The sequence below is a fragment of the Schistocerca gregaria genome, chromosome 1 (assembly GCF_023897955.1).
Source record: "Schistocerca gregaria isolate iqSchGreg1 chromosome 1, iqSchGreg1.2, whole genome shotgun sequence".
NCBI lineage: Eukaryota > Metazoa > Arthropoda > Insecta > Orthoptera > Acrididae > Schistocerca > Schistocerca gregaria.
Genome location: NC_064920.1, coordinates 333,191,891 through 333,214,895, shown reverse-complemented (window position 1 = coordinate 333,214,895; position 23,005 = coordinate 333,191,891). Strand labels below are relative to the sequence as shown.

The following is a 23,005-nucleotide window of genomic DNA, read 5'->3' as shown; positions in this document are numbered from 1 at the left end:
ATCAGAAAAGTAGTATTTGCAAATAAAATCATAATTACGTACTGAGAGTTTTTTCAGTGAAAATCTGAACAAAAATTATACGTTTTGTTGTCAGAATTCTTTACCTGAACTACCAGAAACTTCTTCTTGAACATAGTCCACATCATCATCAGAGTCATCTACAATATCTTCCTGTGACAAATCAATGTCACTTTCTTCTAAATCACAATGTAACTCGCGAACAATTTCTTCGTCCATCAAGCCACGCTTCGCCATGGCGACGCTACTGAGACCGCGCGGGAAAAAATCGCCGCTCACAAAACACGACAAATGAAAAGGGAAATACACCCTTCCACAGCATGCCCGAATCATCTAGTGACCAACATTCGAACTGCAGTCCATGCAGTGCCTCCCAGACAAGCAGGAGCTATAAGAACACACAAAGGAAGGAAGGCGAAGAACGAGAATTCGTGCCCGTGAAATTACGGGTGCCGGACTTTCGGGCAGGCCGCGCACGCCCGTATTTTCACTGGCGTCGGCGCCTAAGTGTTAAAAATGCTGCAGTAACACTCTTCCAGAAAACTGGAGATGGACAAACCACCTATATTTACAGACCTGTAAAGCCCCTTCCACTCTTTTCAAAAATATTTGAGAATGTGGCCTATGACAGAATAGTAACTCATTTAACTGATCATAACATATAACTTGTAAACCACCTCTCTGTTTAGATTTTGCAAAGGATTCTCCACATAGATCTTTTAACGGACCTATGATTTCCACAGTCTATAAGTTGTCCTACTCCTTTGTCCACATGGTGACTTCAGGCACTAAAGGAGATTCAAATTTATAGGCCGAGGTCGTTAACAAGTACGAACAGTTTGGTACTTAACTCATATCGATGGCTGCGTTGTTGTCTTCGTGAAGTCTAGAGGTGATTCCACTGCAATGTTCCCGTGGTTTTCTTTGTGTTTGGATGAGACTAAATGGTTTGTAGGGCGACGTGGTATTTTGGTATTTAGAGAGCAAATGTTACATTATTTTTGCACATCACTATTTAATTCATTTATTCACATTTAACACTTCTACAATAATATGAAATAAGACATTGTTTTGCACCACATCTGTATCGCTACCTCCTCCAACCCATGCTCCCGATCCAAAGACCATCAAGCACCACCTTCAAAGCTCGACCTCCTTCCCCCATGACCAAAGATAACCGTCTCTTAGTTGTTACACTCGCAGTCAAAGGCTATATTTACATAAAACATTACATGTAAAGAAATTACTGACATACATGATTTTACGTTCTGTTATAACCTCACTAAAGAAGTGTCATCCTTCTTGCACAGATGGAATCTTACCTCAATAACAGAAAGCAGAAGGTTTCATTAACAATTCTATCTTGGGTATGAAAATAATTGCAGAAGGGGTGACGGTAACATGTGAAGTACCACAAGGTTTGGCACTGAACCCACTCTTGTTTCTACTCTACATAAATGACTTTCCAATGGCTTTAAAGGGCTGGTCCAATATTGTACTATTGGCCAATGGAGGATGCAAACTCAACTTTTGCATGCATAGCTCAGATGATAGCTGAATAGGACTACAAGGGGTTTTCTGCTAAGAATTTAAGTCTTATCCATAAAAAGACTCATATTATGCAGTTTTACATAAACAATAATTATGTTTTAACACCAGAAGTAGACATTAATGATCATAAACTGAATGACGCACAGGGTATAAAAGTCCTTGGGGTCCAACTGGATAACAAGTTAAAATGGTTAAAACTGAGTCAACAAATGGATAAATCAATCAAGCAGCTCAGAGAATGTTATGCCCTTAGACACATCTCCCTTTAAGTTCACCTAATGACAAGTGTGTTGGCCTATTTTGCTTGTGTTCACTCTGTGTTTTGTTACAGATATAATTTCTGTGGTAGTGTACCTAAAATATATAAAGTATTTAAGAAGAAGAGGCAAACAGTAAGACTATTATACAAAACAGAATATTGTACTTGTTGCAGAAGTCTTTTTAAGGACCTTAATTGATTTTGTTACTGACAGTACAAATCAGTTTCAACAGAATTATGGTATACACTGTCACAATATAAGACACAAAAATAGTTTTCATTTAGGCTATGTTTTCTTGTGTAGGGTCCAGAATAGCACTGTGTACCATGCTGGTAAGATAATCATCAAGATCCATCCAACATAAAGCAAGAAATTGGGAATCTTAACCAGTTAAAAATAAAATTGAAAATGTATCTCATTATCCACTCTTGTATGAGTTATCTGAATACCTACGTAGAGGAATTTAAAATTGCTGTTAGCTACATAATAAGTACCAGTATTTATTATCTACATCTACATCTACATCCATACTCTGCAAGCCACCTGACGGTGTGTGGCGGAGGGTACCCTGAGTACCCCTATCGGTTCTCCCTTCTATTTCAGTCTCGTATTGTTTGTGGAAAGAAGGATTGTCGGTATGCTTCTTTGTGGGCCCTAATCTCTCTGATTTTATCCTCATGGTCTATTCGCGAGATATATGTAGGAGGGAGCAATATACTGCTTGACTCTTTGGTGAAGGTATGTTCTCGAAACTTTAACAAAAGCCTGTACCGAGCTACTGAGCGTCTCTCCTGGAGAGTCCTCCACTGGAGTTTATCTATCATCTCCGGAATGCTTTGGTGATTACTAAATGATCCTGTGGCGAAGCGCGCTGCTCTCTGTTGGATCTTCTCTATCTCTTCTATCAACCCTATCTGGTACGGATCCCACACCGCTGAGCAGTATTCAAGCAATGGGCAAACAAGCGTACTGTAACGTACTTCTTTTGTTTTTGGATTGCATTTCCTTAGGATAAGGAAGATTAAAAGTTGCATAACAAGTTACAATGTACTGTAAACAGGACCCAGTATTTGTAAGTGTAAAAATATTTTCTTTGAGAAATACCACTATAATTAAGTAAACATTAAGCAACAAATAGCTACAGTAGGTACATAATGAAACTAAGGAGGATGCAGATTTTTTACAAAGTTGCAGTTTCTCCTTATTTTTATGATTAAATTTTTGTGGCATAAGGGCAAAGAGTACTAAGCACTGTAGCGACTGTTTATTGTTCATATACTACACAGATTAAATTTCTACAGTGTCTTTGTATCATGTTTATTTACTTATTTATTGGTCCAGTAAATCTATGACTGTACAGTACACAAAAGATATTGGACCCTTACTTAATCACTATTCGAACAATGGAAAATCCGGGATGGAATGTAACAATATTGTGAAAAGGAAAGTTGCTACTCACCATATAGCGGAGATGATGAGCTGCAGATAGGCACAACAACAAGACTGTCACAAATATAGCTTTCACCCAGTAAGGCATTTGTCAAAATTAGACAACAAACAGACACATACACACTCATGCAAATGCAACTCACATACACATGACTGCAGTATTGGGCAACTGAGGCCAACTGTGAGCAGCAGCACCAGTGTATGATGGGAGTGGCAACTGGGTCAGGGAGGGGGAGGGATAGTAGGGTAGGGGTGGTGGACAGTGACATGCTGTTGGGGAGCTCACAGGGACGAGGTGGAAAGCATCTCTGCTATACAGTGAGTAGCAAATTCCCTTTTCACAATTTAATTAAGTCTTATTAGTCTATGCACTTTTCAAGTACTATCTTAATTAGTCCTACAGTTTTGTTTTTGTAGATACTCCAGTACTATACAGAAGCAGTGCTTGACCATGTAGCCCTTCCTGGTTGATTTGAAATTGTTCCTGTCCATTATTATTTTTGTGGATTTTGGTGAGGAATTATGCAATTTGATGCTAGGTTGGAAATTGTCTTTCTGTAGTAGTGTTCTATTTGTCTGTTGTACATGTGCATATTTCATTTGTCTTGTGTGGTAGCTGTGTACAGATTCATTATGGGTGATGCATTGACCTTTACTGTTTAATTTTTCTTTTATAATAATTACATTTTCTAGTATGCAGATACATAACAGTGTAAGTTTCTTTATTTTTCCAAAAGAGTTGCCTGCATGGTGATCTTTGGTCAAGCCATTCCATTAGTCTAATGTATATTTGACTCGTTCCACATCCATGAAGGTTCTCCTATTTGGTGGAATCTGTGGTACATGATGAACGAATGAGTGTCTATAAAGAAGACTGCTTATGAAACACTTGTGTGACCCATCCTAGAATATCACTCATATATCTGGGGCCCACCCTGAAAGAGGACTAACTTAAGACATTGAATGTATACAAAGAAGAACAGTAAGAATTGTCACACATTCACAGGTTTGTGTGACCAATTGAAGAGCCTCACAGGTTCAGAAAGCTCATTTAGCAGACACTTGGAGATAGACACCAACTGTAATGTGAATGCTTATTTACAAAGTTTTGTTCCTTTAGGGACTGTGAAGACAATATTGCACTAATTAATGTGCAAACAGAGGTATCTAACCATTCATTTTGCCCACATTCCATACAAAAATAGAGGAGGAAGAAACCATTATATATGGCACAATGGGAAGCATCTTCAGCCATGTATATCTCAATGCTTTGACGAGCACAGATGTAGATGAATAAATAATAATGGGTGAGAAGGATGGTGGGGGGGCATAATGTAACGTATATTTTTCTTTCTGTCCGTATGAATAATGCCATAATGTATAACCAATTTGGAATTGGTTTCCTTGCATGGGATGTTGTCTTTACATACATAGTAGGTGAAATTGATTTTAAATTTATTTATGTACTTTATGAGACAGAGAAAAAATGTTTTGTACACACATGTTGTATCTTTCATTCAAGAAACATTTGAGCAAAGACAATTTTATATATCCTATAAATATTATTATTTTTTAATTATATGTATCTCTCACATTCTGACACAGTTGGAGCATAAACTACAAATACTTCCACTATTAAATTACAGTATCTTAAATTACTTTCTGAACAAAATATGTTTAAGAAGTGGAACTGCACACTATTTTATACTATTTGTTTTCCTGTACAATTTATAGGTGCTGGCCATGGTAATGAAGTCAACTACATGTTCCATTGGGGAGGAGGTGAGAATCTGCAACCAGGGTCTGAAGGAGCTATTACGAGGAGCAGGTTGATACAGATGTGGACAAATTTTGCAAGATACGGGTAACTTAATACAAAGATGATACAGCTTCATATTCCCAAATCCTTATCATCAGTTGTGAGCTAATATCAGCTCTGTGTTGAAAACACAATTCCATTTGGTAAAAGTATTTGTTAACAGCTTGTGTTCACATGCACCTTTTCCAGAAGTGACTTATTCTCTCTCTCTTTGGTAGTCAATCCTGAGGCTGATTTGCAGCAATATGTCAATTGCCTCATAGGTCTGCCTTCCTCTTCATATCTGTGTATGTACTGCATTTCACATCATTCATAATCTACAGGATATATGGCATTCTTGGTCATCCCCAGTGATTCCTTTCCTTAATGGTTCCTCCTATTATTGTTCCAAAAATGCTATTGTGTCTTAAGACATGTCCAATGAGTTTGTCTCTTTTTTGGATGTGTCTCCAGAGAGATCTGGTTTTCTGTACTCTTCTCAGTACCTCTCCATTTGTAACTCTGTCTCTCTACCTGCTCATCATCATTCTTCTGTACCACCAAATCTCCAGGGATACTAGCCAAATTCTCTCTTGTTTTCCTGCTGTCCAAGTTTCTGACTCATATAGGGCCACATTCCAAAAAAATGCTTTCATAATCCATTCCTTATTTTCAGAATGATGTTCATGATGGTGAATAAGTTCTTTTGTAAATTATATGCAATTTTGTCCTTTCATGTTCTGCTCACACTTCCTTTCTGGCTTTTACCATCCCTTATTATCCTACTTTCCAAATAGGTAAATTCTTCTATCATTTTTAGTTCCTCTCTTCCAGTTTGTATTCTTTAAGGTCCACATTCTTCTTCAGCAGTGCATACCATTACTTTAGTTTTTTACTAGTGATCTATCTAGTGTTAACAGGTGGTGCCACCCATTTTGTGTGGCTGCTGACTCCTTTCTTACCTGGGAGTTATTTTTTGCCCTCTCTAACTTCAAATCTGTGGCCAAAAGCTTTGTGTAAGTGTGTGAAAGTGTCTTTTAATTGTGCCTGTCTGCAACTTAATGTATCTTATTTATGGTAAGAAGCAATATATTATTTTTAAATTTATCTTTTTCTTTGTTCTCATCACATAATGCTCTTTATAGTTATGTAAAGTAGCTTCTGATGTCACTCACTGCATTCTGAATGTCTTCTTTCTTTTCCTTTATCATGTAAGTACTTGTATCCACACTGGCTTCTTTAATTTTTTTACGATACTGGTTACAGAAAATCCTTTCCATTGTGCTGAAGACCTTTCCTAGAGTTTCTTTCATATTCGTGACCACACAAATACCATATGCATAATGCAGCATGTCTATTTTCTACCCATTAATTTTGATCCTAACTTCAACAGTTTCCCAAATTCATATATAACTTCTGCATGTAAGTACTGAATATAAGATCAAAAAAAGCACATATCATGTCTCATACTTTTTCGAATTTTTGCTTCCTGTTCTTGATGAAAATTTCTGATCACAGCCACTTCACTTCTACAGAAGCTCTGTATCACCAGCAGATCTTTATAGTTTAGACCTGCTTTCTTCAGCACTCTGAGAATCTCTCGCCAGCAAGCCTCAATAGTCAGCATCTGAAATATAAGGTGCATGATATGAAAGTGGTTTCAGCAACAGTAACATTACTATTTTATTAAAGTGTCACATTTGACCAGAAACACCTTGTAATGTTTACTATAAATCACAATATTGTAAGAAGGAAAATCACTACCCACCATATAGCCGAGATGCTAAGCACAGATAGGCACAACAAAAAGATGCTAACAATTACAGCTTTTGGCCGTTAAGGCCTTCATCAACAGTAGACACACACACACACACACACACACACACACACACACACACACACGCACACACACGCACACACATGCACACACACGCATACACACACACACACACACACACACACACACACACACACACACACACATTGAAATGCGACGCACACATATGACTGCAGTCTCAGACAAATAAAACCACCAGTTGACACATAGTCCATGCTGAGGTTGACACTCCTATGATCGTGTTTCGCTCCTCAGTTCCACCACACTGAATGAAAGACATCTTACTGATAGTAGATAACACCCATGTCCTCATCCTTCTGATGGATGGAAACCCTCCATTATCAGGTGAGCATCTGCAAGTTGAGGTACTGCAGTGTTAACACTGTGACCCCGCCATCCTATATGCCTTCATCTCTTCACCTGGCAAGAGTTAAATCATCTTTCCATCTCTTCTCCACACTTTCGTCCATCGGCTTTTTCTTGCGCTGGCCATCAACCCACCTGACCACGCCTTCTGCAGAACTTTGTGATGGACCGACCACTTCATGCTCCACCATCGACTTCATCATTGGACAGCATGAAGGTACCAGTCATCCAGCTACTGGACCCCAGAATATCCTTGAATATGATGCAACCACTACATCCCCCCTCCCCCCCCCCCAGGACTAATCAGAAGTACTCTGTACTGTGAGGGGGGGCTGTGTGGTGTTGATGTAAAACACCAGTCCTCAAATGAGGACTCTCTCTCTGCTCACAAGTTCTTTTGGTGAAAAGTTCGAGATGATTCAGTCTGTTTATATGAATTTTTGTGTATACATGTGTAGACGCTTGTACTTAAATATACATCTGTATCGAAGTATATAATGGAAGTGTTTGATTTTGGGATAGTATCCCATTACATTTCCATAGTGGTAAACATTACAAGGTTTGTTTCCATGGTGCTTCTGGCCAGATGTGACATTTTAATGACATAATAATCTTATTGTGATCAGAAGCACTGTCAGGTCTTGCAATTTATACTTTAGATTATGACCATATGCATGGTATACAATTTTTTCAACATAATGATAAAGATGCATCCACATCTGTTACTTTAGGTAACTACTATGTTTGTATAACTATACAACCAATGTAGTTGTGTGATTTGCATATTTTAGCTCTCTTCTCTTGATTTAGTGGTGTGTTACTATATTTTTGATGCACTTGACAATGAGCAGTGCCCAAAACTAGAAGTGCAAAGAAAATACTTAAATGTAGCCTGCTGCAATAATGTCTTTCCTCCAATTTATTAAGGCATGTGGGGCCCACACAGAAAATAAGTTAAAGAAATACTTAGAAATAGGCAGTATAATTTAACTGGATAGATAAACAATCTATTTACTAAGCAGCAGCAGGAGAACACAAGCATATAAGGGTTAAGAAAATTTGCAAGCTTTCAGAGCAATTGACTCCTTCTGGCTGGAGGTTTGAAGGGGAAAGGAAGAGGGATGAAGAAAAAGGACTGACTACATTTGGAAAAGTTGCCCAGAATAATGAGTCAGGGGAGACTTACTGAATGGGATGAGTAGGAAAGGCCTGGGGTTATAGGGGATGTTTCCAAACTCTGTAAATTTCCTAAGCCTCACCAGTCCTTTTTCTTCATCCCTCTTCCTTCCCCTTCAGCCTTCTGCCATAAGAAAGAAAGCTTGCTAATTTCCTTAACCATTATATGTGTGCATGTTCTCTTGTCCCTTCTTGGTGATTTTTTTTTTATCTCTCCAGTTACATTATATTTTCAAAAACTGAAAATTTATTATTTTTGTTGATATTTTAGAAAGAGGCAACACTGATAAAGAACTTTGGAACTTAACTGATTTCCTGATGTAGTCAACATCCCTTCAACCAACAAAGAGAAAAGCAAACACTGGTTTGACAGTGAATGCTACATAAGAAGACAGTGGTCCTGGAAAAACTGAATGAGCAGGACAAGAAAAACTAAAAAATCGGAGATACAACAGTATGGAACAATAACAAAATATAGCTCACACTTGGATTTAAAAAAAATCAGATAAAAAAAGAAGAATTTCTACAGGAAGCAGAAGCAAAGCCCTATAAACGTCTGGACTCATGAAGAACAGAGATGATTCTAGCTATCTCTATGACAATATGGAAAAACCACTTGATAAACCTGCGCTGGAAGAAGACCTCACATTGTCAAATAAAGAGAACCATCTCCTTAACTGAAAATGAAAGAATAACAGAAGATGATGTCTGGCAAACAACTGAAAGAAGCAAATTCCATGAAGCAGATGGCTCAGACGATATCTTGTGCAAGTTAACAAAAGGAGTAATGTTACACACTGTGAAACTCTGGACAGGTCTATAGAAGTGAATGGAAATAATTTTCACCCCCAATATTGTGGAGAGATTCAACAGATAAAGTGCCAATGGCCTCATCACAGTGGTAACACCGGTTCACATCAGGTCACTGAAGTTAAGCACTGTCAGGCTTGGTCAGCATTTGGATCGGTCAGCATTTGGATCGGTCACCATCCAGGTATGATGAGTGCTGTTGGCAAGCAGTGTGCACTCAACCCTTGTGAAGCCAATGGAGGAGCTACTTGATTGAGAAGTAGTGGCTCTGGTAATGAAAACTGACAATGCCCAGGAGAGCAGTGTGCTGAGCACATGTCCCTCTGTATCCACATCCAGCGTTGCCTAAGGACTGAGGACGAGACAGTGGCAGGTTGGAACCATTGGGCCTTCAAGACCTTTTCAGATGGTGTTTGTTTGTTCAACAGATAAAGTGATCTATGAAGGAAAAGGATCAGAAAAGTCACCAGATTTCTATAGAAAGATTGCCTTGGAAAGGGCACTACTCAAGATGATGAACAACATTATACTTAAAAAGATTTATGGTAACATCTCTTCATTTTCAGCTTATGACATCACCATGTATACCTGAACTGTCATTATTGGTTTGTTGTCAGTCCTCATGAGAACAAGTCCATCACTGAACTGTTCATGGAAACACGTTCTCTGTCCTCCTTCCTATTCGTAATGAGTCCTAACTCCCATTATACAATTTTCTGCTGATGTTGATATTGTCCTATACTCATCTGACCAAAAATCTTTGTTTTCTTTCCATTTCACTTCACTGCCATTGTATCTATACTTAGCCTTTGTATTTCTGTTTCCAGATTTTATAGCTTCTCTACTACGTTCAAACTTCTGACATCCCATGCCCCAATTCATACAACATTACTCTTTCACTGGCTATTCAATCTTTCTGTCATGGTCACCTCCCCCTTGGCGGTGCCTACCTGGAGATCTGAATGGGGGACTATTCCTTTTGCCAATGGAGGGATCCTCATGACACTTTTCCAATTACTGGCCACAAGTCCTGTGGATACACATTTTATGTCTTTAATGTAGTGGTTTCCATAGCCTTTTGCAGCCTCATGCCATTGATCATTGGTGATTCTTCCACTCTCTTTGGCAATGTCATTGGCAGAATGAGGGTAACTTCTTATGCTGGAAATCTTCAGCCAGCAATTCTGATTACTTTTAAGCAAAATTTAAGTGGTGGCAGGGTTAGAACTCAGGACTGAGGACAGTTTGATTACTATTCAAAGACACTACCCATAGACCACCATCTTAAAATACATGCAAACTAGAACAACCTATATCTTGGTTGTTATAAGCTTCTTCATTCAAGATTGGGTGACAGCCAACAGCCTGATATCAGCAACACAAAGCACAGGACTTCTGGGACTCTGGTAGCAAAAAGCAAGATAAATGTATCATGAAATCCTCAACACCCCATCAACAACAAACAATGAATGGAAGGAAGACAACCTTGGAGATAGAGAAACACAATCTACTGTCCATAAGAACTGTACTGCGACTGTAAAATGCATCACTATTTCTAGCTTAATGCTGGATGCTGTCTTTGTGACAAGAAGATGGAGCCCACTTTAATTTAGTAAATTTGGCATCCATATTGACAGACAAACAATAGTCATGGAAATACATTAATTCTTGTCACAGAGCCAGCACCCAGCATTAGCTAGAAATAGTGATGTAACTTCCAGAAAATTATCTGAAGATGAACCTCAAAAGGTTTGAAAACTGGTTCAAAAAATAATAAATAATTTTTCAAAAAAGTGACTGTTTGCAGTTTTATGTATTTACATTCAATTAACAGCCACAGGTCCTAAAATATCCATAATGGATAAGCTTAATATGTTCTGAGACTGTTCACCATAAAGGTTTGGTCCTTTGCATCATATACGTTCATCTTATATGGAGACACCTTACATACTAAATCTACCTGAAAAGAACATCAAACATTTAAAAATACATGCAAAATGGAATAACCTACATTTTGGCAGACACAACCTTCTTCATTGAAGACCTGGTTCTGGTCCTTAGCTGGGTACTGACACCACAGAGCATCAGGCTCCTGGAAGACAGGGAGCAAAAAGCAAGAGACATAGGTCACAGACTCCTCAACACACCTGCGGCATTAAACAACAAATGGAAGGAAGATGACATTTGAGATGAAGAAACTGAGTCTGTTACCCACAAGAACAGTCCTGAGACTATTCCACATAAAGGCTGTACATACAATGCACTTAGTATCTCACTCTTATTAACTCATGCATGATGTTTTAATGGTAATGTCAGTCTTGCATATCACCCTGTCTTCCATCTTTAAACTCTCAGGTTTTCAAGTCTCATCCGATGCAGTCCCCAGCAATCAGTCTTTCCTTCTCATCCCATATGGTAAGTCTCGCCTGACTTGGGGTTCTGGGAGACTTTCCCCATATCTACCCCTTTTCCTAGACCTCTCCAGTCCTTTTCCTTCACCCTTCTACCTTCTACCTTCCCCTTCAATCTTTCTGCCTAAAGAAGAAGCCACTGGCTCCTAAAGCTTACCAGGCACAACAGTCTTTTATGTGTGTGTTCTGCCACCACTTGGTGAGTAGACTTTTTATCCACCCAATTAAATAATTTCAACATAAAGGTTTGCATCATATACATACAACTTATATAGAGATACTCTCAGACCAAGATCTCAAATAATTAGTTAGAGCCAAATCAGCTTATCTGAAAAATTTCAGTTGTCTCTCTTGCACACTTGGGTCATAGCCCATAGCCTACATTAGTGAATATGCTGAACCAAAGTGTCTCACAGCCCCTTGGACAGTTGCCAGTGCACCATATGTGGAGGTCCTTAAATGCATATCACATTTTCAAGCATACAGAAAGAACATAGTTACTATCTCACAATGGAAATGATGATTACTTAACTAATTAATACCTTGTATACCTTACGCAGGGTGGCAATCCTTCTGAAAACCTGTAATTCTCAGGGGATTACATTGTACTTGGAAAAATTAGTGGTGCCTCAGGGGATACTGGGAATTTCAAAAAAGCTCAGAGAATTCTGTGTTTTCAACTTACCAATGTAATTTGATTTTATTGAGCTTTGTTAATCACAAATTTTAAAATTCTTAATATCTCAAAGTATGCTATTTACATGAAGAAAGCATTGGAAAATCCAACAATGCTATTGCAGGTCAATGAAATAGTGTTGTAACAACATTAGCCTCAATCTTGGTATGACTTCATTGCTTGTTGGTATTTTGACCAGGCATCAAGGGGTGTTGGGGCAAATATCAATACAGTAACCACACATTATCATCAACGTTGCTTTGGTTCACTGGATTCTTGAAATCACAGTGACTTAGAAATTTTGGAGTAATATGCAAGTTCTTGAATTTTTGGAACTTTACCAACCATAAATACATTTGTGGGATCTCATTATGAGGAATCACAAAAATCACAAGCAACACACACACCAGAAAGTCAGAACAGATTGGTCCATGTCCATTGAAGTTGAAGTGTATCACAGTACTTGTTTTGTCTGTGATCTTATAGCTTAATAAAATTTATTGATTTTGAAATATGTGGAGTGTTATGAACTAACAACGTGTTTTCCTTTTTTTGTTTTTTAATGATAAAATATTGTAATTGCTCAAAACTGCAAAAGCACCATACATGTTTACAGTGGGTCTATGAGAATACAAATGAAAATTGTCTCATGTGTGAGCATTGTACCATAAATATTGGCCAATGTGTGGCTGAAGGGTAATGGAGACTCGCATTGAAATCTTGTTTGGGAGCAACAAGTGTGTTGCTAAATAATGGTTTTCTTAAAGTTAACAAGCTCCAGTGATTAAACTTTACTTTCACATTTGGAATGATATAAAAAAGGTAAGAAGAAAATATTTGTACTATAACATTCTCTACGTGTTAATGGAAGGGATGTAGCTATGACGAGTTGTAAAGGTGCATACACACTGATCTCAAAAGATGTTTTGAAAATATCTTTCCATGTCCCACTTGTGGATACTGTTTAAAAACATGTTTATAAATATGCTTTGAAACACCGAAACAACTGTCCATAGCAATGTTGACATATATCAAAGAAAACAACGTTTCAGGTCAGCTACAACATGTGACCACTGCATGGTGCTAGCACATGTTTATATATCACATTGTGTTTCATGTACAGAGTTCCTCTATGTTGTCTTTTCACTTGTTGTATTGAGATTCCCTGAAAAAAAAAAGTGGAGTAGATGAGGCAACAGACTGTTTAGTTGTTACCGTGTTATCACTGTACCAGGATGGGAACTGCTTGTGGAACATGCAGATCAAGCAGTAGAAGAACAGCACAAAAGAGACACTCTGCAGAGAACTGATGTACATTTTGTACTAACTGTGACTGTGTTGAAAAGCAAATAAAGTTGTGCCTCATCCAGTAATGATGAGAAAGAAAGGAAAGGGGTGAACATCAAGCAGTGTGCGACACTGTTGTGTAATGTAAACATGGTTCAGCTATCTTCTCTCACAATTTTGTGATGATGGTCATGAAATAAAGGGAACTAGGTGCTGTGTACAAAAAGGTACAAAAAGTAGTGTAAATTCCCCTCTCATTTTCATAAGAAACTGGAAACTGATGATATTCTTGATGAAGTAATTTTTGTTTATTTATGTTTTTCACTTATTTACCGTTACATAAACCTTCAGGGCTCCGTAGATTCTAGGTACTATTTCAAATGTAACTTGCTTCAAAATGTGAACTAAGCATGCAAAGCTCTGGAATGAATATCCCATTGCCAAAAGATCAAGAGTTAGATCAAGTTTTTGGTTGGCCATAGGGGCTTTCCTGAAATTTATCTCTTTTTGCCAGAAATTGAAAATTGGTGGAAGACATCTGAGTGAAGTTATGAAAATCAGAGCTGTCTTCTATATTCAGCTACCAGCAGTTTTTCTATAGTATGTTTTCATATACCAATGACAGCAAGGCCTTTGGTTTAGTTTGCATGAACCTTCTTCAATTATTAATAGTGCAGCACCACATATCATTACAACTTCCTTGTCCCTAGAGATAATGTAGCAGAAGATACAAAAACTATATGACAAATAATATGAGAGATAATGTGATTACACTATGAGAAATGTTTGCCAGTGTGGAGAAAGGCAAAGACCAGAAACAAATTATAAACATGTTATGAAACACCACAGGATACAAGTTTCCAACTGAAGTATGTTAACAGTGGCAGCATGTGTGTGGCTTAAGCACAATGATGAATAGAAGCACCATATTTCAACTGGCACTTGTGTGTGTGTGTGTGTGTGTGTGTGTGTGTATTAAGGTAACTGTAAGTATTTTGTTGTTCTTTTACATAATGTCTAATTTCATAACTTCAACCTTTTACTAAGATATTTGGAAGAGCCACCCAGGTGGAAGGGACTGGATTGAACTTGTGCCTAGTGACTATTGAACATACCTTAGCTTATTGCATTTCCTGCTGTAGCCAAATATCTGTAAGTAATGTACAACTTCTGCTACCCTGCCATCTAGTACTTCTGATCCACACACTTCAGTATCATATTCTTCAGAATCAAAATTATCCATATGACCTTCAACAGTAAATTTTCCACAAGAACCTGTATAATTTGTATTAAAAGAATTTCTCTTGAAAGTTGACACATTAATACCAGACAAATCACTTTGGGAAGCTGACTGCAGTCTCTGAGACTGCTAGCCTGTGATATCAAACCTCTCCAATCAGTCACAGACAGATTCTCCATGAACTCCATTTCTCCCCAGAACTTTGAGGTCTACAGAAAAGACTGTATTACAACATTTTATGAGGCCGCAGAATTAGAGAAAAGGACATAAATCAAGTTAGCTGATCCCAAGGAAGAAAAAAAAACCTGTTATCTGCAAAAAACATAATTCTATGTTTTGATATGCATAAAGAATTAAAGAAAGTCATTTTGGATGTAAGAAATGTTGATATTCTTAACCTTTGACAAGAATGTAGGATAAGTCTTCATACCTTTTTCATCAAATTTAATAACAGGTCGCCCTTGACCTACCTTCCTGACAGTCACCATTACATTTCTTGACCCAGGAGTTTGCCAGAATTACTTTTTGATGAGTTGCTTTGTACTCTCATAGAAAGTAATCACCTAAATAGAACTACAGCAGATAATATAATGCAAGAATTCAAAGAAGTGACTTCTGTACCACATGTTAAGAATACAATCATTCTGAAGAAAGAGGCGATCATTTCTGGTGGGATGTAGTCAGAGATTAATACCAAAATTTGATGGTTGTTGTGAACTTAGTTTGTAGTCATACCAACGGGAATGCTATCATTGAAAGGAGCTTTTCTGTTAATGGTGAATGCCTCTTTGAAAACATGAGGGAAAAATCTGTTGTTACACATAGACAAACATATGACAACATGGATATTTCCAAGACCATTATTCACAGCACCAGGAATGCACTCTTATAATATGTAGAATATCGTAATCAACTCAAAGGAGAACAGCATGCAGAGGTGCAGAGCATTTTTAAACCAATGGAAAAAAGACATAGAAGTGAAAAAAGGGTTCAAATGGCTCTGAGCACTATGGGACTTAACATCTGAGGTCATCAGCCTCCTAGAACTTAGAATTACTTAAACCTAACTAACCTACGGACATCACACACATCCATGCCTGAGGCAGGATTCGAACCTGCGACCGTAGCAGTCGGACTGAAGTGCCTGGAACCACTTGGCCACTGCGGCCGGCCGGAAGTGAAAGAATTGGAAGCAAAGCATTTGTAAATTTTAGAAAGTGCTTCAAAAGAAGTGTTGAAACTTGAAGCTCACATAAAGGCTTTACAAAATTAGATAACTGCATAATGACATTGTATCTGTAAGATAAATAATGAAATCATCTGAAAAATTCAAAATTTCGTTCCACTGCCAAATTCTTAAATGCACATTTTACATTTTGAAACTTGAATGTTTCAAGAAATTGTTTGAAACCAGCATAAATGAAACTTTTAAAAATATATGTATTGTGAAAGTACACACTACTTGTATTTGGAAACATTATTTGAAGTGTTCATCTTTTCGGCAGGAAACTGTATTATGTGGCATAAACCAGCTTAATTTTAAATACATTTCTACCAATTTCATAATTTTGCTTTTATTTTGAGTGACCTTGATCAGCTGTTTTTAACCACTTCATTATAGACCTCCTTCAATAGCGCTGTGTTTCTGTAAATTAACACTTTAAATTTTTTTATGCTACCAAGTTCCATCCCCTTATGGTATACACAACACTTTGGAAATTTTTATACTACAAAGTTCAAACACCTTATAGATGAAAATCGTTAGTTCTTAATTTATTTAGTTATGCTGTAAGATGAAGAATTGAATATATTCATTCAACTGGGATATTGTAACACTTACCTGGAATTCTCAGGGATAAGTTTGAAAAGCTACCTTGTTACGTTTAATAAAATCTTAATAATGTCATGATAATATTTTGGCATAAGAATGACGTATTTCTTGAAACAAAAATTACATACTGAATATTAATTCTATTAAAAAAAATCTTTATCTGTTGAAGTTAATAGATGTATATGTGTTATAAATAGGCCCATCTCCTCTAATCTGCTACTAATGGCACATTCTCACTAAGGTACACTTGGTTTGCAATTACCATTTTTTGTATTAATTAACTGTTCAGAACTTTCTACACAAAACCCATTCATGTTATGTTTCAGAAATCCCACACCAACTGTGGACTCTGTGATTACTCAATACTGGACTCCATACACCACCGATGGAAAAGCTTACCTGCATTTTGATGTCAATTTATCTATTGAAAGCAACTTGAAGTATGATGAATTTAATTTCTGGCATAATCTCCTGCCATAGATGATTTACATGAGGCTGGACAGTACACAGACCTCAATAATATGCAACCACCATTGTATCAAATATGTATTTTACAAATTGAAGAAGTTAGTCACTGTCATTATCAGTCACTGTAGTTTAATAATTAATAAAGGTCTCTACTAATATTTATTCTGCCATTATACTTTGTCACTTGCATAAACATCAAAACAGAAAACCTAGCCAAAATACTCCACAGTTCCTAATACTGGCTGTAAACTATTCTGTCAATACACATTGAATTTTCACTCTGCAGTGGAATATGTGCTGATTTTAAACTTGCTTCCAGATTAAAAATGTGTGCTAGGACTCAAAACCTGGGACCTTTGTCTTTTGCAGGCTAGTAATCTACTGACTATTAATGTTGATATCACTACACTTAAAAATGAGTGTATATTGATTAAACTACAGCCAACTTATCCTAGAAAAATAGAAAATCATAGATGGAATGTTGCCTAAGTAGTTTATCAGGCAAGAAGTGATATAGACAATAACAGATATTTTGTTTTAAATTTCAGAAAGGTCAGAATTTTTTCAGTTTTAAAAGAATCTCAATCCTATTTGTTGGTTAAAATCTTACAAAAGCATGACATGACATAAATTTCACATGTTCCTAGATTCAGAATATGTCAGGGCATGTAAAATATTTTTCCAAATAAGTGGCTATATGATCGTAATAGTATGAAATAATACTGAAGTATAAAAAAGTTATAAATGTGTATTGGTGCCATACAAGTTTGTAGTGCTTTGGCAGTCATAAATTAATGAAAATAAACACTGTACCTCAACCTTCATTTCAAGAGTAGGGCAAAAGTAACAAACTGGAGAAAATAACAAAGTATTAGGAGGTTATGAAGAAGTATGGGATGGACAGCGAGGGTGGGGGTAGTGTCATAAACATCAGAATATCAGTAAAACTCAGGGCAATTAACAAATCAAATAGTTAAATTCTGTGATAAACTTTCCACTACATACCTTTTCAGGCAAGTATCTGGTTTCCCCTTCCATAGTGCCTTCTCAAAAATCTTTAACATTTCATGGGTGCCCTTTTTTCTGTCTGTGATGGTGTCAACCCTCACACCAAACAGTCTGAGAATCATCTATTTTCTTATGCGCATTTGTTATCAATAAAACGTCTTGTTAAAAAGTATATGGATAGCTAATATCACAAGCATATGATTAATGTTCCAATATTAACCAAACTCTACAGTCCTACAATAAAGATATCAATCATTATTTCACAGCAAACAATTTAATTCTTAATATTACAAAACATTCTATTACAAAAACGTTATATTGCTGGTCAGAATAGAATAGAATAGAATAGAATCTTTATTGTCACATGACATGTTATATACAATCATTCGATTGAAACATTGGTGACTCGTCAATGAATAATTCTATGCCTGCCTAAGTATACCTACAACAACTACAACAAGATACATTAAAATAATGCATTGTGGATGCTCCCACAAGCACATAACAACATAAAAAGATAATTACATGTTAGAGTTCTTCCTTTTTCTTAACATTTCCACAGTGGTTTGAAATCATTCTTTTAAAGTATTTATCATGTTTGTTTCTGGAGATTATAAATATAGACATACTCTAAAGACCACATACTTTCTTAATAGTAGTATATATGTTTACATCTAGATATTTAGATACATAGTTTATAAGTATGGACACATATAAAAAGAACATATACTTCCATTAAAAGGGAACATAAGCATACACATCAAACATAATGTAGAACAAACAGGAAAACCAAGCACATGAATATCTCCTACTTGCCTTCCTCGTTTATAAAATCATCCACACTGTAGTAGCAATTGCTTTTTAAATATTTTTCAATGTTTGCACAAGTGGATTCTAGCTTGCAGTCCTTCAACTTTGAACGAATTTTATTGCCAAGCTTCAAAGCCATATAATATGGCGTATTTTCAAATAATGTTAACCTGTGGCAAGGTAACATGTAATCTTGTTTGTGCCTTGTTTCATAAGAATGTGAAAATGAGTTTCCCTCAAAAAGATGTGGGTTTTTTAAACCAAAGAGAAGTGTTTCGTATATAAACATGGAAGGAACTGTCAGTAAGTCAAGGCTTGCAAATAAGGGTTTGCATGATTGTCTATTGTTTGTTCCAGTCATAGCTCTGATGATTTTTTTCTGTAGCTTGAACACTCTGAGGAGGCTTCCTTTTTCAACTCCCCAAAAAATTATCCCATATCTTACAACTGATATAAAATATGCATGATACACAATTTTCCTAACACTTAAGTCAGTTACTTTGTTCAGAACCCTCATTGCATAAACAAACTATTTAACCATTTCAGTAAGCAATCCACACGATTAGTCCATGTCAAGTTTTTATTTATGGTCACTCCCAGAAATTTGACAGAATCTGCAGTTATCAGTTCTCTGCCTTCATAACTTAACTTTGTTACATATTCAACAGTTTTTTTGGTCCTGAATTGTACAATTTGTGTTTTTGTTAAGTTTAGTTTCATAGCATTATTATTTATCCAACTTTCTAGTTCTTGAAGAGTCTGTTTTGTTTTCTGTGCTAATTCTTCACTGTTTTTGCAGCAGACTACTGCTGTTGAGTCATCTACATACAGAATCATATCTGAAGTTATCTTACCTGGCATGTCATTTATACACTCCTGGAAATGGAAAAAAGAACACATTAACACCGGTGTGTCAGACCCACCATACTTGCTGCGGACACTGCGAGAGGGCTGTACAAGCAATGATCACACGCACGCCACAGCGGACACACCAGGAACCGCGGTGTTGGCCGTCGAATGGCGCTAGCTGCGCAGCATTTGTGCACCGCCGCCGTCAGTGTCAGCCAGTTTGCCGTGGCATACGGAGCTCCATCGCAGTCTTTAACACTGGTAGCATGCCGCGACAGCGTGGACGTGAACCGTATGTGCAGTTGACGGACTTTGAGCGAGGGCATATAGTGGGCATGCGAGAGGCCGGGTGGACGTACCGCCGAATTGCTCAACACGTGGGGTGTGAGGTCTCCACAGTACATCGATGTTGTCGCCAGTGGTCGGTGGAAGGTGCACGTGCCCGTCGACCTGGGACCGGACTGCAGCGACACACGGATGCACGCCAAGAGCGTAGGATCCTACGCAGTGCCGTAGGGGACCGCACTGCCACTTCCCAGCAAATTAGGGACACTGTTGCTCCTGGGGTATCGGCGAGGACCATTCGCAACCGTCTCCATGAAGCTGGACTATGGTCCCGCACACTGTTAGGCCGTCTTCCGCTCACGCCCCAACATTGTGCAGCCCGCCTCCAGTGGTGTCGCGACAGGCGTGAATGGAGGGACGAATGGAGACGTTTCGTCTTCAGTGATGAGGGTCGCTTCTGCCTTGGTGCCAATGATGGTCGTATGCGTGTTTGGCGCCGTGCAGGTGAGCGCCACAATCAGGACTGCATACGACCGAGGCACACAGGGCCAACACCCGGCATCATGGTGTGGGGAGCGATCTCCTACACTGGCCGTACACATCTGGTAATAGTCGAGGGGACACTGAATAGTGCACGGTACATCCAAACCGTCATCGAACCCATCGTTCTACCATTCCTAGATCGGCAAGGGAACCTGCTGTTCCAACAGGACAATGCACGTCCGCATGTATCCCGTGCCACCCAATGTGCTCTAGAAGGTGTAAGTCAACTATCCTGGCCAGCAATATCTCCGGATCTGTCCCCCATTGAGCATGTTTGGGACTGGATGAAGCGTCGTCTCACGCGGTCTGCACGTCCAGCACGAACGCTGGTCCAACTGAGGTGCCAGGTGGAAATGGCATGGCAAGCCGTTCCACAGGACTACATCCAGCATCTCTACGATCGTCTCCATGGGAGAATAGCAGCCTGCATTGCTGCGAAAGGTGGATACACACTGTACTAGTGCTGACATTGTGCATGCTCTGTTGCCTGTGTCTATGTGCCTGTGGTTCTGTCAGTGTGATCATCTGATGTATCTGACCCCAGGAATGTGTCAATAAAGTTTCCCCTTCCTGGGACAATGAATTCACGGTGTTCTTATTTCAATTTCCAGGAGTGTATAATATAGAAATAGTAACGGGTCTAGTATGGACCCCTGGGGGACTCCTGCTTGTATTTACTTCCAACTAGAGCAAGCTTTCTTACCCTTATCTTGTATAACTACTCTCTGTTTCCTATTTTGAGATACGACTTGAACCAATTTAAAGATTTTTCATGGAAGCCATAAGAAGCTAATTTGAGGAGCAGCTGCTTATGGTTTACCATATCAAATGCCTTACTCAGGTCACAGAAGATACCGGATACACTCTCCTAGTTATCGAGGTATTTGCTTATTTTAGTGATTAGTTCATTAATAGCATGCACAGTGCTTCGGCCCTTCCTGAATCCATACTGATTATTAAAAATAATGTTATGTTTTTTGTTATATTTCTCTAGTTGGTTACAAACTACTCGCTCAAATATTTTAGAAATAATTGGTAATATTAATACTGGGCGAAAATTTCCTATCTCCTCTTGTCTGCCCTTTTTGTGAATAGGTCGAACTTCCGCATACTTCAGCCTATTCGGAAAGCAGCCCTCATCAAACGATTGATTTATTATGTGACAGAGTTGGGGTGCAATATTATCACATCCCGCCTTTATTATTTTTGTTGGGACTTCATCCCAGCCCACAGATTTGAGATTTTTTAGGGATTTTATAATGTTAGCCACCTCGTAGCAGGATACCTTAGTGAATTTAAATTCTACTGATCTGTGCTGCATTATATTGGGAATTACATGTGGAGGAGGAAGTTTGTCAATTTTGTTAGAATTTATGAAATACCTGTTGAATTCTTCACAAATATGTCTGGAGTTTGTAATCATTTCCTCATCTATTTCTAATTTATGACTAAAACTTCTTGTTTTTTCTGTACCTATTTCACTCCTGACAATTTGCCATACAGCTTTTGATTTATTTGTGGCATCTGATATGTACTTACTGTTTGCCATTTGTTTTGCCTGTTTAACTACTCTACCAAATATTCTTTTGTATTTGTTTACATAGCTGACAAACTCTGCATCATGGCTGTTCTTTGCTTGCATGTGCAGTTTCCTCTTTCTAATACTAGATATCCAGATGCCTTCAGTTATTCATGAGTTATTTTTACAGTTTTTGTCACGTGCTGTTATGAAGGGGAAGCATTCATTGAAAACACTCATGAATTCTGATACAAAAGCATTGTAGTTTGTATTTACTGAGTTGTGCTTGCTGAAAGACCAGGATGTTTCATTTAGCCTTGATACAAATGTATTCACATTGTGTTGGCTAAAGTTCCTGACTCGTTTCACTGTTACAGTTTTTTCTAAATTTGGCAATGAGAGAAAAAGGGCTGAATGGTCAGATATACCTAATTCTATGATGAACTTTTCTGTAGTACCATAGTTGATGCTGCTGACTATATTATCTATACATGTTGCAGAAGATGCTGTTATTCTAGTGTACTCACTAAAGTTTAATGTTAAGCCATTTGTAGATAACATGTTCTTCAGAGACATGGCAAACCTGTTATCAGCCCTTACATTTATGTTGAAGTCGGCACAGACACAGCTTTAGAAGGTGACTTTTATATGTGACTGTCAGTAGTATTTACAGTTTCATATCCTGAAGACATATACTAGCTGGCCATTATGTCTTCCTTTAATTTCATTGTTCCTCAAGGAAATTTTCCTTTAAAAATATTATAAAAGACAAAGAGAAGCTGGTAGCTGTCCAGGAAGGAGATGCTTGTTTCA

The 23,005-nt window shown here is 37.8% G+C and overlaps 1 protein-coding gene across 1 annotated transcript in view; it reads left to right on the top strand.

Annotated features, from left to right (window-relative positions):
* The window catches only part of LOC126344257 (esterase FE4-like), a 100,499-nt gene extending 83,159 nt beyond the window's left edge, over nucleotides 1-17,340 (top strand). Inside the window, exons 10-11 of the mRNA XM_050002006.1 lie at nucleotides 5,013-5,142; nucleotides 17,037-17,340. Coding sequence (XP_049857963.1) covers nucleotides 5,013-5,142; nucleotides 17,037-17,190 — 284 coding nt within the window. The 3' untranslated portion in view covers nucleotides 17,191-17,340. The remainder of the gene's footprint in view (nucleotides 1-5,012; nucleotides 5,143-17,036) is intronic.
* The last annotated feature ends 5,665 nt before the right edge of the window (nucleotides 17,341-23,005 follow it).